Source organism: Capra hircus, chromosome 18 (genome assembly GCF_001704415.2).
Source record: "Capra hircus breed San Clemente chromosome 18, ASM170441v1, whole genome shotgun sequence".
NCBI classification, from domain to species: domain Eukaryota; kingdom Metazoa; phylum Chordata; class Mammalia; order Artiodactyla; family Bovidae; genus Capra; species Capra hircus.
The window spans coordinates 3059595-3075942 of NC_030825.1; the positions used below are offsets into that span (position 1 = coordinate 3059595).

Here is a 16348-nt window from a genome sequence, read left to right on the forward strand (position 1 = left end):
TCCCTTCTCACCCTACCCCCTGTGATAACTTGTGCTTCCCTGGGTGTCTGTAGACTAGTGGCTGTGGTTCCAACTGGTTTCTGGTTGTGGTCCTTGCTGAGTCCAGCCCCAGACCCCTGAACTTTGAGAATAATGGTGCCTGGATTTGTGTCAAAACATCTATGGGGATGGCTCACAGAATAGGGTGATGAAGATGGTCCCTGGGGTTGCTGGCAGTGGAGAGAGTCTTCGTTTTGGGTGCTTTTTACAGAAGAACATTCTCATTGATATGATAAGTCTCCTATGTCTTTTCCTTTCCTGATGTACAGGTTGGATGTGAGGTCAGAGACATTCCTTGGTATAGGAGGTTTTTAGGGAACATCAGTTGCCTCCTCCCACACCCTTGACTGCCAGGTCATTCCAGGTTTCAGGACCTAACTTGGACGGTGAAGATGGAGACTGACCTGGTTCTGTCCATTTACCCCAGCCTGAAGACAGCTGGGTTTGGGAGCTGTAGTGTGTAGTACTTAGTTGTGCCCTCTCTGGCTGACTTTAAGTCCCCTGGGTACAGCAGGCTGGCCCTGAATCATTCTCAGCCCTGCTGACTTGGAGGGAGCAGAAAAGCAGGTTTGTGCTGAGAGAAGACGCAGAGACCACCAGTCACAAGGCCTGGGGGTGAAGAAGAGGAGAAACAGGAAGGGTGCTGAGGCCCTGGCTGCAAAAAGGCAAGCCAGGTGAGGAGTGTGAGGGATACAAAGCTCACATAGTCCGCAGCGCGGGAGCGAGTTCCAAACGCACTCCACAAGCTGTGCCAGTCAGGGCACAGTACCAAAGGGCCCTCTTGGACAAGGCGGTGGGGGAACATGTATACGGTTGTGTCACTAGTGTAGGACCGATTACAGCTTCACAAGTGAGAGGAAGAAGACCCACGCCCTGGGCTTGCGCTGGCACGAAGGCTAGAGGTCAGCGGGGCCGGTCTAGACCCCACTTCTGCAGGCCCGTCTGATCCACCCATGCACCCAGCTCTGGCCGTCCTCGCGGTGGCCCGGGGCTCCGCGACGCGCACCGTCCCCCTCCGGGGCGGCAGGGGGCGGTGTGGCACCAGCCGCTCTCCCGCGCACCCTCGCGCGGCCGGGCAGGCGGGCGGAAGCGCCGGCGCCCGGGGCCCGGCTGACCCGCGGAGCCGGCCGGCAGCAGCGCCGCCATGCCCGGGGACCACCGCCGCATCCGCGGGCCCGAGGAGTCGCAGCCGCCGCAGCTGTACGCGGCCGACGAGGGCGAGGCGCCGGCCCCTCGCGACCCGGCACGGCTGCGGCCGGTGTACGCGCGCGCCGGGCTGCTGAGCCAGGCCAAGGGCTCGGCCTACCTGGAGGCGGGCGGCACCAAGGTGCTGTGCGCCGTGTCGGGCCCGCGCCCGGCCGAGGGCGGTGAGCGCGGCGGCGGCCCAGCCGGGGCGGGCGGCGAGGCCCCCGCGGCGCTGCGCGGCCGCCTGCTCTGCGACTTCCGCCGCGCGCCCTTCTCGGGCCGCCGGCGCCGCGCCCCACCGGGCGGCGGCGAGGAGCGCGAGCTGGCGCTGGCGCTGCAGGAGGCGCTCGAGCCGGCCGTGCGCCTGGGCCGCTACCCGCGCGCGCAGCTGGAGGTGTCGGCGCTGCTGCTGGAGGACGGCGGCTCGGCGCTGGCCGCCGCGCTCACAGCCGCCGCGCTCGCCCTGGCCGACGCGGGCGTCGAGATGTACGACCTGGTGGTGGGCTGCGGCCTGAGCCGCGCGCCGGCGCCCGCGCCCGCCTGGCTGCTGGACCCCACGCTGCTGGAGGAGGAGCGCGCCGCCGCCGGCCTCACCGTGGCGCTCATGCCGGTGCTCAACCAGGTGGCTGGGCTGCTGGGCAGCGGGGAGGGCGGCCCGACCGAGAGCTGGGCGGAGGCCGTGCGCCTGGGGCTCGAGGGCTGCCAGCGCCTCTACCCCGTTCTCCAGCAGTGCTTGGTGCGGGCCGCCCGCCGGAGGGGTGCCGCTGCGCCCCTCTGAGCCAGAGACCCGAACAACGACGGACGCCAAGGACCGACCCGCAGCTGCCGCCACAAGGACCCGCGCCGTCGGCCTGCAGACGCGTGCGCCGAGCTGAGAACCGGGAGCAACGCGGAGGATCTGCGGAGGCGTGCTCAGAATAGCCGTGTTGGAGCGATTCTTTCCAGACTGCTTTGTTAAAGAAACTTTTCTAATTGAGTTGACTCCCAGCTACGATCCAGTTGAAGAAACCTGCCAGCGCATCTTGACTCCTAAGTTGGAAAGGACTTAACGCTGTACTCATCGGGAAAATGATGCCTATGCAGGCCAGCCGGGGGCTCCCTCCTGAATAACTGGGCTGCTTCTGAGAGCGGGGACAAGGAGGCTGTGCCTTCCACGTATATCTGAACCCAAACAAAAACTCTTTTTATAATCTGAAACATTCTGTTGTTTTTGGTACCGACTTTAATGAATAAGGCTCTTCTGAGCTGGGGACTGTGTTCTCAGGGCTTGGGACGAGCATTATCTTTAATGTGTCCTGGGGTTGCTGGTCCACTAGTGAGAGGGCACTTGAACTGCCAGGAGTGAGAGTTTCTGGATGCTGGAGATGGAGTCTGGCCATTCTGTAGGGCAGAGCGGGCCTGTCTGACCAGGAGGGTGGGCTCTGCCCTGTGTGGCTCCTGAGCCCTGCAGGTTTGTGCTCAGGTCTGAGTTGGCGAAAGGGCCGCCTGGGGTCCTCCCTGCACCAGCTTGGTGTAACCTGAGCTTGTGTGTCTTAGGGGCCTGCTCAGCTGTAGGAAAGGCTGGCTCGAGGCAGCTGAGAGACCAGAATGAGGCCTGGGGACCACACCAAGAATCCCTTACTAGGGGGAAAAATACAAACTTTATTTGCCCCCTGTGACATAATATATATTTCCAAAGCAGATCTGAAATATATAGAATCACAGCAGAAAGAAACAAGATAGAAACAAAGTAAAAATGGTAACCCTGTGGACACTCAAACAGGACTGGGGGCTTTGAGAGGGAAGAGAGCTGACACTGCTCCGGGGGGGTGGGCATCCAGCTCCGCTTGCAGGAGGGGGCCTCGGCTCTATGAGATGGTGCGCTGGTGCCGGGCAGCTGCGGGCCGCCCCCTTCCCTGCAGCACCTAGGCTGCCATCTGGACAAAGCTAAAACCAGCACTAGGGCCGGGTGCCTGGCTGGTCTGGCTGAGCCACGCCTCCATGTCCCTGGCTCCAGAATGGGTGGCATGGGTGCTGCTGAGAGACCCTCGAGAAAACACTCAAGGCAAGGACGGTGCCTGGAGCTGATGAGCCTGGAGGGGTTCCAGCCTGCTACTGACAGCCCTGGTCTGACGCCTGATTCTTGACCTGTAGGAGAAGCAGAAGCAGGACCCTAGCACAGAGGGCCAAAGCGCGGTGAGGCTGGCAAGAGGCCATCTACTTACAACTCCCAGCCTCCAACCCCCGTTTCCCTTTCCTGGCAGCTCTGACATCTTGGTGTTACTGTAGATTCTTCCTGAGGCCCGTGAACCCAGAACCACCAGACATGGCATTTTGTCCACTCAGCCCAGTTTTCCTAGATGTGATTCCATCTTGGGGAGCAGTAAGGGTCCCCTGGCCCAACAGGCCGAGGGGCAGCCAGAGCTGGGCAAGTGGAAGAAAGGAAGCTCCTCCTGCTAACCCTACAGCAGCCCGGCCTTGCTGAGAGGGTCCTGACAACAGCGGGTGCTTGGCCCACTTCAGGGACCACCAATAGCGGCGGAGGCTATGATATAGTAGGGAACACTGGGGCTCTTGGAGCTGCACAGAAGGCTATTATCAGATCCAGGTTTGGATTTCTCAGTCCAGGAAGGTCCGTGTGCTTCGGCTTCCGTGGGGAGCACAGGACAATGCAAGGGAATTAAGGGGGGGGGGGAGTAGGACGGGGCCCTATCTTCCGGACATTGCCTGTGACAGAAGTCAGTCACCTCCCTGCAGCTACTGCTGTCTCCTGCACAAACAAGGACCCAAACACAAGGAGGGTGAGGATGGGGGAGGTGCCAGGCCACTCACCAGGGCCTCCGGGTCTGTGTGCTCCTGGGAGCCTTCCGCCTCCGGACGGGCCCTCGGGCCTCTGGGCTCCTGCCTGGGTTCAGTGGTTCTGCATAAGGACCCCTGACTCCCAGAGCCCCTGTTCTGTTCACAGTCCTCTGTCCCTGGACAGGCACAGTCACCGATCAGTGGCCGAGTCTGAAGGCCCCAGCTAACCCCACAGAGGCCCCTCTGTGCCCCACTGATCTCAGGTGTCCAGGGCCCCAGAGGACAAGATGCGGTGGGCTGAGTGAGACAAGCTCTAGCTCCAGACCACTGCTGAGTGGGGGTGGGGGTGGGGGGGCGGGTGGCTGGGTCACACCTGGAAGGAATGGGGGTTGTGCACCCGGGAGGGTGAGGAGGAGCCCTGCAGCCAGGGGGAGCCTGAGGCTGGACCCCAGGTACCCTCGCAGTGGGAAAACCTGGCGCCTGTGGAGTGCGCCCTGGGCCCGGCCTCGGGGGCCTGACCTGGAAGCTGGTCCCTCTGCTGCTCCATGAGCTCCACGTGCTCCAGCAGGCGGTCCACCTGGGCCTTGATGTGGCTCAGCTCACCCCTGAGGCAGTGCAGCTCCTCAGTCTGGACTGCGGGCGGGGGCAGAGCGCGCTGCTGCTGGGACCTCTAAGCCCACCCTCCCTGCCAAGGGCCTCCCAGCTCCCATGGTGAGGGCTGCCCGTTCACTCACGCTTTATCTCGGGGGGCAGCTGGCTCTTTCTGGGGGCCCTGTGGGGACTGAAACGGCCCTTGACCCCCGTGCCCAGGTGGGCCTTCCGGATCCTGACAGGCACGCGGTGGAGGAGGGGAGGGACCCCCTGGTGTTCGTACCCCCTGTGGGGACAGGACAGAGGGTGTCAGGCCACCAGCCTCCCCTGCGCCCAGAGGCCAGCCCTGCAGGACCCACCTACCTGCAGGGGCCGTCTTCCCGGTGCAGTTCATAATCCAGACTGTAGCTGCTGCTGTAACAGAAGCGGGGAGAGGATCACTGCTGGGGGCCCAGAGTCCTTGCCTAGACCCCAGTTTAATCTGGGGAAACAGGTTTGCAGCTTTTCCTTAGAATCCCAGGATTCTTCACCAAAAGAGCCCCCTAGGCACTTGACCAAGGTCACTTTGGGAGACCCCAGCAAACTAGCTTCCCCGCTGGCCTCTGAACGGGGAGCCTTGCAGGTGGCTCCCGGTGGCAGGAGGGGCAACTGCCCACAGGCTCCTGGCCAGTCAGATCTGGGCCCTCCGCAGGCCCCTCTGGCTGACCCAGGCATGCTGATCCTGGTGTGGCTCTTAGTCTGGCAAAGGATGAAAGGCAAGAGTTAAGTCAGGGCTCAAAGCTGTGGAGGGGCTACAAGAGCCTTTAATCCTGCGTGGGAATGGCCGGGATGCAGAGCCAGACTGGCAGGGTGAGGGCGAAGGCCCGGCCACCTTCGCTGCAGTGAGAGGACGTGGGCGTCGAGGGGCTGCTGGACCCGGCCTGGGCAGGCGTGGGGCTACCGCCCCTGAACTTCAGTGCAGCTTCAGGTTTCCGTTGGAGCAAGCGGGGCGCTGAGGTGGGGAGGAGGGGGCTGTGAGGGGGGTCAGGGAAGTTTCTGAAATAACCTTCCCTGCCCTGCGGCCAGGAACGAGGAGAGAGGTTGGTGGGAGCCCTGGGGCAGACGGGGGACATTGTGGGGAGACCTTCGCCTCCATCGCGAGGCCCCCAAGCCTGCGGATGAGGTTTCCGGCCGCCCCCGCCTTGCCTTCTGGCCTCAGGAAGTCTGGGTGGGCGGCCCGGGAGCCTAGGGACGCCGCTGATCCCGGGGGTGGAAGGCCCTTCCTGGGAGAAAGAGAAGGGGGCACGCTTCCGGCGCCGCGGGGGCCAGGACGGAACTCGGTGTTTCGGGTCTCAGCCAAACGCGGCCCCTCGCGGAACCTCCTCCTGGTCCGGGCCCCCGACGGGGCTGCAACTCCGCTCTGGAGCGCAGGGGAGGGGAGCCGCGTGGGCCGGCAGACGACTACCAAGCTAGCAGAGGCAGCTCCTTGCTGAGGCATTGGTGGTTCAGTGGTAGAATTCTCGCCTGCCACGCGGGAGGCCCGGGTTCGATTCCCGGCCAATGCAAGAGGCTAATTGTCTTCTTTTAAACCCCTCTTTCCCCCGCCCCTCCCCCCCTTAAAAAAAACTTTCTAAAATACATAAAAATGACTACGTAACAGTGATTCACTGACTGTTGAGTACAAACTTGGGAGCTACGGGAGTTGAGACAGAGTTGAGTTTGGGGGTTAGAAGTTAGGCCTGGGCTTGCTGCAGGTCAGGGGCCTGGGGGCAGAGCCCGGATGACCCCTAGTTTCCTCTAGGGTTTGTAGCCTTGCCCCTCCCAGGGTCCACAGCCCCTTCTGTCCTCTGGTCTGGGCTACTGATTACAGTCTGCAGGCTGCCACTTCCCACAAAAAGAGAAATAAAATGCACCGTCAGAATGGTGCCGACGACCTCAGGGCCAAAGGCCAGGGGACATGGGGCAATAGTTCTGCCACAAACCTTTCCCTCTAGGTTGACAGATGCTGTTTTAAGACCCAAGGCACATGACCTGCACTTGATCAGTTCTCACAGAGAAGGCATCCAGCACCTCGGGGGCTGCCAGGACCCCACCCTGCTTCGGACGTTTTCCCACAGTCTGCTGTCTGACCGCCCCCACCCACCCACCGAGGGCTTCATTCTCCCCACTGGAGACCCCTGAGGACACATGGATCTTGAAGAGGCCACCCCTGCCCCAGGCCTTGAGTGCCCGGCACCCACAGGTGAAGTCTATGTTTCTGAAGGAGAGCTGGCATTTCTTCCATCGCTTCTGTCTTCCTCCACAGGACTCAGGCCGAGCCTGCTGGGCAAGGGGCTGGGAGGACATGAAGTCAGAAGAAGGCAACTGGAACTGAAGAAGGGGTAGCCCAGCGTCAAGGTGGCCACATGGAAAAAACAGGGCAGAGAACTGTGGGAAGGGGCCAGTTACAACCCATTAGACAGATATTTACAAAACCCTATCAACCCCCAGATGAGAGTCTCCCACAGGAGACGGGAGGCAAACCACACACCGCACATGCAGTTCTTCACTGGAGAAACCCGAGTTTAAAACCTATGTTACCTGTGTATTGCCGTATGTGAAGCCGATGACCAGTCCGGGTTTGAAGCATGAAGCAGGGCACTCAAAGCCGGTGCCCTGGGACCACCCAGGGGGATGGGATGGCGGGGGGAGGTGGGAGGGGGGTTCGGGATGGGGGGTCACAGGTACACCTGTGGCTGATTCATGTCAATGTATGGCAAAACCCACCACAATAGTAAAGTAATTAGCCTCCAAGTAAAATAAATTAATTAACAACAACAAAGAGTCTGTTACCTACGAGTACGCATCTACTCATCAGCCCCAAACAAATGCAGTGAAAAAAACAGTCCACCCTGTCAAAGGTAACCCAGAGCCTCAGGCTGCCGCGGACAGGGAGAGATTTGGCCTAATCGCTCTTGAGGTCAGCCTGGAGGTGCAGAAGCTTCTCACAGCGGCCCCCACCCAGCCCTGCTGTCCTGCTTCCAGGAGATGAGACCCAAAAGAAACCAGAACCTTTGGTACCAGGTGTTTACACAGCGCTGTACCTTACAGCAACCACCTGCCAACTGCCTCCTGCCTCTCCTACCGGCGAGACAGAAACCACCGAGCGTCCACAGACAGGCCAGGAACGGAGCACAGGCATTGCAGACGCCCGGGAGCGGGCCAAGGGCCCACCGGCCGGCCCCCGCACACCCTCCTTATCACCTGGGCAACTGGCACGGTGGCTGGCAGAGGTTGCTGAGTGCCTTTCTGAAAACATTTAAAGGTTTCTTTAAAATTCCTTGAGGCTTCCCAAGCTAGAGGGATGATTTCATCCAGAAAGTTTCCCATTTTCTACCTCCCAAACATCTATACCCAGAAACAGCTCCCGAGTGCCTCGCAGGAGAGGTTCCACTCGGAGGACCCACAACCTCCGGGTCCCGGCGAGGGGAGAGGGCACCCCCAGCAGGAAGGGGGCTGGGTTATGTCAGCTAGAAGTGGCCTTGGAGTGAGCTGGACCGACCCCCCGACCCCCCAGTTTACGGGCAAAACCGAGGGGGACCGGCCTCCTCCGCGGCCTCCTGGGGTGCTTCTTCTGTCCCGGGGAGCCCAGGGCCCCAGACAAGCCGTGGTCAGACTCCCTTCCCAGCAGGCAACCCCGGACTCACCGGGAGGCGGCTGTGCCCCACGGCCTCTTCCAGCCCCGCCGGGCAGCGCTGGGCCTGGGCTCCCGAGCCATGTCCGATCTGAAGGGAGAGCCGCGGGGGCAGAGCTGAGGGCCGCTCTGGGCCGGCCCTCTCCGCCCCGCCACTCTGAGGGAGGCGGTGCCCGCAGGAGGCCATGCAGCGGGCCCCTGTGCCCAGTCCGTGGGCAGCGTGCCTGGCCCCCGGACCCGGCCCAGCTGTCCAGGGCTGGGCTCCACTCTCAGGGGATCCGGTGCTGAGACAGTGTCCCTTTGACTCACTTCAAGGCAAAAGAGCCCCTGAGGGTGGGGAGGCTGCTCTACAGTTCCCCAAAACTGACCTCAGGAACCAGCCTCATTGCCCAGCCCCTGGGGCCTGGGGTGGGACCGTCAGAGGCAGGAGGGGGGATGTCCATGACCCCTGAGGGACCCCAGCCCTGGCCGGGTTAGCTCTGGGTGCCTGCCAGCCGCCCACCCGCAGCTGCCTCTGGGCTAGGCTCTTGGGCTGGCTACTGACAGGGCCCCAGTGGCTCTCTGCCCGCCTGGGCTGCGCGAGGACACCTCGCTGCCCTCTCTCTTGGCGGCGGGGGAGTCAGAGAGTCCACTGAACTGGTTTAGAGCAGGGCTGAGCAGCAAGCCCAGCAGTGTGTGCAGCAGTCGGGGCAGGGGGTCTCCTTTCGGGCCTCTTCAGCGCCCACCGTTTGAGCACAGAGCTCCGTGCTTGTGGCAGACGGAGGGGAATCTGCTCATTGCTGTATTCCCACAGCTCACCTGGGGCCTGGCCATCTGGTCAGTGCTCAGTGGATATCTGCTGAATTAATGAATGGAGCGCCCTTAGGTCAGTTCTAGCTTTTGCTTGTGGGTTTGGATGGGATCCCAGAGTTTCACCTGTGACTTTGAGGCTCCTCCCTGAGCCCACCCCCTTTCCTCCTGAATCTATGATCATCATCCACGGCCCACTTTTAGCTGCCAAGACAGTAACAAGTGAGAGCCTTCTTTTCCTGTTCCCAAGACTTCCTGCAACACAGTCACTAAGAACATTTATCCAGCACCTGCTTGCTCACGAAGAGTAGCAGGAAGACCAGCAATAGTGTCCTGAGGAGCTGGCAATCCTGATCAAGTAATCAGTTGGGAGGAAGTTGGTGATTCTGTACCTGACCCCCCTCAGTCCTTCTTTCTCTCGCATTCGCGATCCTGACTTATCCACTCAGTAACACATTAAACGCACACCCAGGCACTAAGAAATCAGCTGTGCGTCCACGCCGTCTGGCTTTACCTGTCTTTCCTTTGACTTTCATATTCACAGTGTCCAGAGAAACACACCCATGTTCACCATGTAGGGCAGCAATGCCTGAACACTTTGAAAATACTTAAAGCGAATCTCACTTTTTAAAACGGACTTGGGAAACTCTGAAGAGGAAGCTTGCACACATGTAGCACTTGCTTCAGCCTGTATAACCGGCAGGAAGAAGGAAGATAACTATTTTTAACAAAGGAGGACATTAATCTCATGGGAATGTTATTAATATCTCCCGCTTTTTTTTTGCGGGGGGCGGCGGGCTGCTCCATGCAGCTTGTGGAATCTTAAGGCTTGAGCCCCGGCCCTCAGCAGTGAAAACATGGAATCCTAACCACTGGACTGGATTCCCTGGTAAGTCACCCTTCCTGTTCAAAAGCAGGGAGAACATGTGATTCCTAATGTTTTAAAACAGCTGTTGGAAAACAGAGCCCCTCATAATTAAGATATTTTAGGGACTGCAAAGGCAAGATAGCTTCACCTAATTTTTGGACAAGCACCTGTGCCTTTCTGGAAAAATAGGTGAACATTTAGAGAATTTAGAGTTATAATGGCCATCGTGGGGAAACATTGCTTTAGATACGTTCACCTAAAGGGAACTCCTTATGTGCCAGTCGGGTGGCTCAGCTGGTAAAGAATCTGCCTGCAATGCAGGAGACCTAGGTTCAATCCTTGGGTTTCGAAGATTCCCGGGAGAAGGGAATGGTCAACCCACTCCTCTGTTCTTGCCTGGAAAATACTATGGACAGAGGATCCTGGTGGGCTATAGTCCATGGGGTCACAAATACACTTTCATTTTTCAAAGGGGTACCCATCAAAGAGAGAATTCCAAACCTTTCAGAGACAACTAAATTCATTTTTCAATTGGTCTGCAGAAGTTTCTAAAAGATTAAAAAAAAACAAAAATCCATAGCTTTAAAAGGATTTTTACTACAGGTGACTAAAAAAATCTTCAGTGAAAAACTGACCATCTGATCAGGTAAGGTTAATTTATTCCATCTGCCAGGAAAAATAATTTGGATTTGAATTTTATACCTGAGACATGGCTAAAATTTTTAAAAACAAAAGCTCTAAGGTCTTCATGTCTGCCTGCATATTACGTATGTCTATGTGTGTATGTTACAGGCATGTGATATTTCTCTACCTTCAGATGGTGTTGCCAAAATTAATTTGTAAGGAGCGCTATTTAGTTGGCTGAAAATAAAATTCAGCATGTATAAATTAAGTATACTCTCAGAAATATAGAAACTAACTCACATGTTTTTCCACCTCATGTGATCTGGAATAATGGTTGATAAGTAAAAGCTAGTTTAAGTTTGCTGGTGTAAATAAGAACAGGCATATTTTCAGAATGGTCAGTATTGGAAGTAAATATGCAACTTTCTTAGCCTGGGTTTGCTAATCAATAGGCTCAGGCTGTCTTCAGTGTTTATCTATTTGTCTCACAGTGCCAGGTCTCGGTTGTGGCACGTGGGATTTTTGATCTTTGTTGCAGCATGCAGGATCTTTAGTTGTTGCATGTGGGAATCTAGTTCCCTGACCAGGAATCGAACCTGCACCCCCGGCATTGGGAGTGTGGAGTCTCAGCCACTGACCTACAAGGGAAGTCCCTAAGATGAGTTTTAACATCAAAAATACTCTGGTACAAGAGTAGAATTTGGTTTTTCCTCTCTATTAAGAAAGCAGAGTTTCTTTGCCTTAAATGTACTCTGCCTAAGAAACATTAAGACTCTGTCTTTATGAGATCTTACTCAGAAAAGCTGAGTCTTCTTTTTTAAATTTTATTTATTTTTGACTGTACCGCATCTTCCTTGCTGCTGGGCGGGCTTTCTCCAGCTGGCAGAGCGCGGGGAGGGGTGGGGTGGGGCGCTACTCTTCATTGCTGTGTGCTGGCTTCTCTTGCAGAGCAGACTTTAGACCACACAGGCTTCAGTAGTGGCGCAAGAGCTTCGTTGCCCCAAGGCTTGTGGAACCTCCCCAGACCAGGGACTGAACCGGTGTGCCCTGCATTGCAGGGCAGTTTCTTAACCACTGGACCACCATGGACATTCTTCTTATTTTTCATTTAAAAAAATTTAAAAATTAAAATATAGTTGATGTATAATGTAAGGTACAGGTGACAGTGTAGTGATTCATAATCATAGGGGCCAAGAACCAAGAAACAGGGAAGAGGTCTTTGCTCCGTGTTCACCTCTTACAAAGACTCCCAGAGCAATTTCCTAAGGGACACCCGCTTGCATTTGCCCTGGTTGTGAAAAGCTTGAGCACCCAGAATGTGGGTAGGACAGTTAATGAATGGGAATCACAATGATGAGGCAAGGATGGAGAGGCTGGCAGTCAGATGGGAAGAAAGAAGAAGGCGGAGACCGAGGCCAAGCTGACGGAAGGAGCGAGAGCAGGGAAGAGAACAGCTGACGGAGGCGGCCAGACCGAGCAGCTGTCCCCAGAGTCCCACGCTGATTCCCAGACACATCCCCCCGAGTTCACGGAGGTGCAGAACAGTCCATTGTTTTCACAGAGCTCCCAGGGAGAGAGGGAAGGGGGACCCTATCATCCCCATATTACAGTTGTGACCAGCAGCTAACAATGATTGAATTCCAGCTATTTGCCAGGCATTGTGCTACAAACTACATCCATCATCTTGTTTCATCCTTATAACAATTTTGCAAGGTACATGTGCCCCATCATTTTATTTTTAAAATTTAATTTTGGATCTGAAGGGACCTTTGGGCTTAGTTGCTCCGTGGCACGTGGGATCTTTAGTTCTCCGACCAGGGAGAACCCCCTGCATTGGAAGGTGAAGTCTCAGCCACAGGACCACCAGGGCAATCCCGATGCGCCCCATCTTACAGAAAGGCTTGAAGGTGCCCAGGGTCACATGGAGAGCAACTTGAGAGGAGTCATGAGATCTCAGTCCCCTGCCTCGAAACCACTGTGTTCCAAGAAGTTGGAGGACTTACTGAAAGACCCTTACTGATGGGCTCTGCTATAAGCAAAGCCGGACTCTATCAGCACCTCCAGGCCTCACTGCCTTTGTGCAGGGACGCCCTGCTACCCACCTTCCCCTGCACAGAAGCCGAAGGCTGGAGAGGTGCCTGGTTAGAGCGCGGGGTAACAAGGCCAGTGCTGCGGGCCAAGGTGGCAGGCGCCAGGTGGCCTCTTGTCATGGACCTGAGTCTTTCTTTCGGCTGTCCCACATTGAAGACCCTTTCCTGTGTTAGAGGTATCCTCCAGCTTTAAGACAGTGCCTGCCTACTTATTGGCTGAAAAGGCTCCTTTCTGCCTCCCTTTCCTAACCTTGCAGCAAGGGCCTGGACACATGACCTGGCCCCTCCGATCAGACCCACCCGCCCAACGTTAAGTTAAAGCTGCCAGTGGGAGAAGCCCGTCTCAGCAAGTGATGGCAGCAGCGGCAGCAGCGACCTCCAGCTTTCAAAGGAGGGGGCATGTCCACCCCGGCTGACGGTGCCTGTTGTGGCATCTGTGCCCGGCAGAGGCAGGGCGTTTCTTCCAGATCTGACCCTCCAACCTTCCAGAACTCCTGGGAACTAACCAATATCTTGGACAAATTCCGTTTCTGCTTAGAGTCACCAGACTCAGGTTTTCTTACTTAAAGGTAAGAATCTTGGTTGATAACAAAAATAGGACCAGAAGTGGATGGAACCAGAAGCCCTGTGGGAAATGCGGGTGATGTAAGGCTGGCAAGCGGGCAGAGGCCAGTGACAATCCAGCCAGCATTAGGGGACAGGACACTAGCCACCTGCGGCATGCCATGGCGAGACAGCTAATCTTGCGGTGCCCAGAACAAGGCACCCAGCTAGGACCGGCTTTCGGGGCCTGGTTGCTCCTGCCATAGAAACATATAAAGGTTACTCTGCAATCAGAGGCTGTGGGGCAGGGCGCTGTGCTAGCAGCACCAGCAGCTTAGAGGAAAGACCCGGCTCTAGAGGCTCAAGGCTTCTGGGCTCAAGACATGGTTAGAAAATCAGGGAAGTTTTAAACCTTTGGTGGCAAGGTTCAGAGAGTTACAACCCGAACTTAAGGCCAACCCAAATCAATGGTTATGACATGACACCGGGCTTCCCTTGTGGTTCAATGGTAAAGGATCTGCCTGCCAACGCAGGAGCCTGGGGTTCAATCCCTGGGTCGGGAAGATCCCCTGGAGAAGGAAATGGCAACCCACTCCAGTATTTTTGTCTGGAAGTTCCAATGGACAGAGGAGCCTGGCAGGCTATGGTCCACGGAGTTGCAAGAGTTGGATACGACTTAGCGACTACGACGACAGCATAAAATGATGGCCTCAAGTGGCTTCACACCCTCTCTGTGTCTAACTAGGGAAGACTGTAGAGCGAAGAGCTGAAGCAATTAGAATCAGCCCAGCAGGAAGGTGTGGGGGACTCAGGACCCCACCCGCGCAGAGGCTCCCCTGCTGGCCAAAAGGACTCTTCTTGGTCATTCTGAAGGTCCAGGAAGCAGAAATTCACTAGCTCTCTGCCAAACCCGGGCCCCTTTCCTCCTGGGCACACGTCTAGGTGGACGTGCCCACCCTTCCTTGTGCTTAGCGTGCTGTGTGGCTGAGGTGTGGTCTGTGGCGATGGAAGGCGGGGCGGGCACTGCTTCTTGCACTGACCCGTGGCATCCTCCAAGTGACCACTCACCCTCCTGCTTCCTGAGCAGGCCCCCTGGATGCCAGCGCCCTGGGTGAGTGGGGAGCTATGTGCAACAGGTAGCAGGGGCCCTGCACAGCCTGGGTTCCCTCCCCCTTTGCACACGTGCAACCAGGTCAGCAGCTAGCATTGCCTTAAATAATACACTCTGGACTGCCCCTGCCCCGAAGGAGACCCCTGTGTGTCCTGCCCCATTACCCGTCATGTTCTCCAGACTTGAATAACAAGGCAGATCTCGGCAGGCCCCCAGGGACCAGTGACATCAAATCTGGGAGGAGGATATTGAAACACCAAAAGAACCATGAGATTTTGCTAATTTGTTTTGGCAAAACCTGCAAAATGATCTGGGAATGGATTCTGAGGGTGCAGAGTGGGGAAGGAGAAAAATAATGTTAGATGAGGTGGAGCGTACTGATACTTAGCGTTCTGTGGCAAAAAGCAAAGAAGAACTAAACAACCTCTTGATGAAAGTGAAAGAGGACAGTGAAAAATTTGGCCTAAAACTCAACAGTCAAAAAACAAAGATCATGGCATCCGGTCCCATCACTTCATGGCAAATAGATGGGGAAACAATGGAAACAGTGAGAGATTTTATTTGGGGGGGCTCCAAAATTACTGCAGATGGTGACTGCAGCCATGAAATTAAAAGACGCTTGCTCCATGGAAAGAAAGCTATGACCAACCTAGACAGCATATTCAAAAGCAGAGACATTACTTTACCAACAAAGGTATGCCTAGTCAAGGCTATGGTTTTTCCAGTAGTCATGTATGGATGCGAGAGTTGAACCAAAAGAAAGCTGAGTGCCGAAGAATTGATGCTTTTTGAACTGTGGTGTTGGAGAAGACTCTTGAGAGTCCCTTGGACTGCAAGGAGATCAAACCAGTCACTCCTAAAGGAAATCAGTCCTGAATATTCATTGGAAGGACTGATACTGAAGTTGAAACTCCAATCCTTTGGCCACCTGATGCGAAGAACTGACTCCTTGGAAAAGACCCTGATGCTGGGAAAGATTGAAGGCAGGAGAAGGGGATGAGAGAGGATGAGATAGTTGGATGGCCTCACCAGCTCAATGGACATGAGTTTGAATAAGCTCTGGGAATTGGTGATGGACAGGGAAGGCTGGTGTGCTGCAGTCCATGGGGTTGCAAAGAGTCAGACATTACTGACCAACTGAACTGAACTGAACTGGGGCTACCATGAGTGTCTGGGATGGTTCTAATTGTCTGCTCTGATGGTCACTTAAATCCTGGTCTTGGGACTTCCCTGCTAGTCCAGTGGTTAAGACTCCATGCTGCCCATGCAGGGGGCCTGGGTTCAATCCCTGGTCAGGGAACTAGATCTCACATGCTGCAACTAAGACCTGGCGCAGCCAAATAAACCATATGTATATATATAAAACCAAAACCCGTGGACTTGATTGTGGCCCAATAATACTAGCTAATAGATAATAAGAATACAAATAAGAATAGATGAAACTTACTGAGTGTTTACTATTCTGGAAGGGACAGTTTTAAGCACTTTGTTTATTTAACAATTTTATTAGGTTAACAAATGAAGTTTAGATGGTCTAATGTTGACAGAGGAGTTGAGAAGTGAGGGTACTGGCTCAGCCCAGCTGACATTCATCAGCGTTTACTCTCACCAGGCTGTTTCAAACACTTTGATGTATTAACTCGCTTTATTTTCTTCATTTTATGGCAAGAATCATGAGGCAGAGAGATGTTTTAGGGTGACCAACTGTCCTGTTTGTCTCGGACAGAGAGGCTTCCCAGGTTTCTGGGACTGTGAGTGCTGAAACCAGGGCAGTTCCAGGAAGACTGGGACAGCGGGGCCCCTATGTGTTAATAAGTTGCCCAAAGTCACACAGTTCGCAAGTGTCAGAGCCTCTCCTCCAATTCAGGGGACTTTAGACCCAGACACTGCCTCTGTCAGGCGGTCGCACCTGCATCTGAAGTGGCTGGAGGTCTGGTCAGAACTCATTAGCTCTGGGGCAGCTGAAAGTCTGCTTTTCTAACAAGATCCCAGGTGATGCTGATGCCGCTGGTCCGTGACCCGACACGGAGGCCCGCCGCAGTCAGCTGCCTCCCCTCCAGTGCGGCCTTCATCACGTT

The 16348-nt window shown here is 55.8% G+C and overlaps 2 protein-coding genes and 1 non-coding gene across 4 annotated transcripts; 2 read left to right on the forward strand and 1 right to left on the reverse strand.

The window, feature by feature from the left end:
• On the forward strand, positions 1128 to 2421 carry EXOSC6 (exosome component 6). Its single transcript, XM_018061691.1, has one exon. It carries the CDS (start codon positions 1184 to 1186, stop codon positions 2000 to 2002), a length of 819 nt encoding a protein of 272 aa, XP_017917180.1. The 5' UTR covers positions 1128 to 1183; the 3' UTR covers positions 2003 to 2421.
• LOC108637950 (heterogeneous nuclear ribonucleoprotein C-like 1) lies at positions 2580 to 8355 on the reverse strand. 2 transcript variants are annotated; one of them, XM_018061693.1, is made up of 6 exons: positions 8259 to 8355; positions 4957 to 5004; positions 4737 to 4879; positions 4522 to 4635; positions 4036 to 4178; positions 2580 to 3351 (listed from the first exon to the last, which is right to left on the reverse strand). In XM_018061693.1, exons 1-6 carry the CDS (start codon positions 8327 to 8329, stop codon positions 3316 to 3318), a joined length of 555 nt encoding a protein of 184 aa, XP_017917182.1. In that variant the 5' UTR covers positions 8330 to 8355; the 3' UTR covers positions 2580 to 3315. The 2 variants fall into 2 exon arrangements, with proteins under 2 accessions (XP_017917182.1, XP_017917181.1); XM_018061692.1 differs by having other exon boundaries at positions 2580 to 4178.
• Positions 6067 to 6137, forward strand: TRNAG-GCC. The gene has a single exon. It is a non-coding gene; the product is annotated as a tRNA-Gly (tRNA).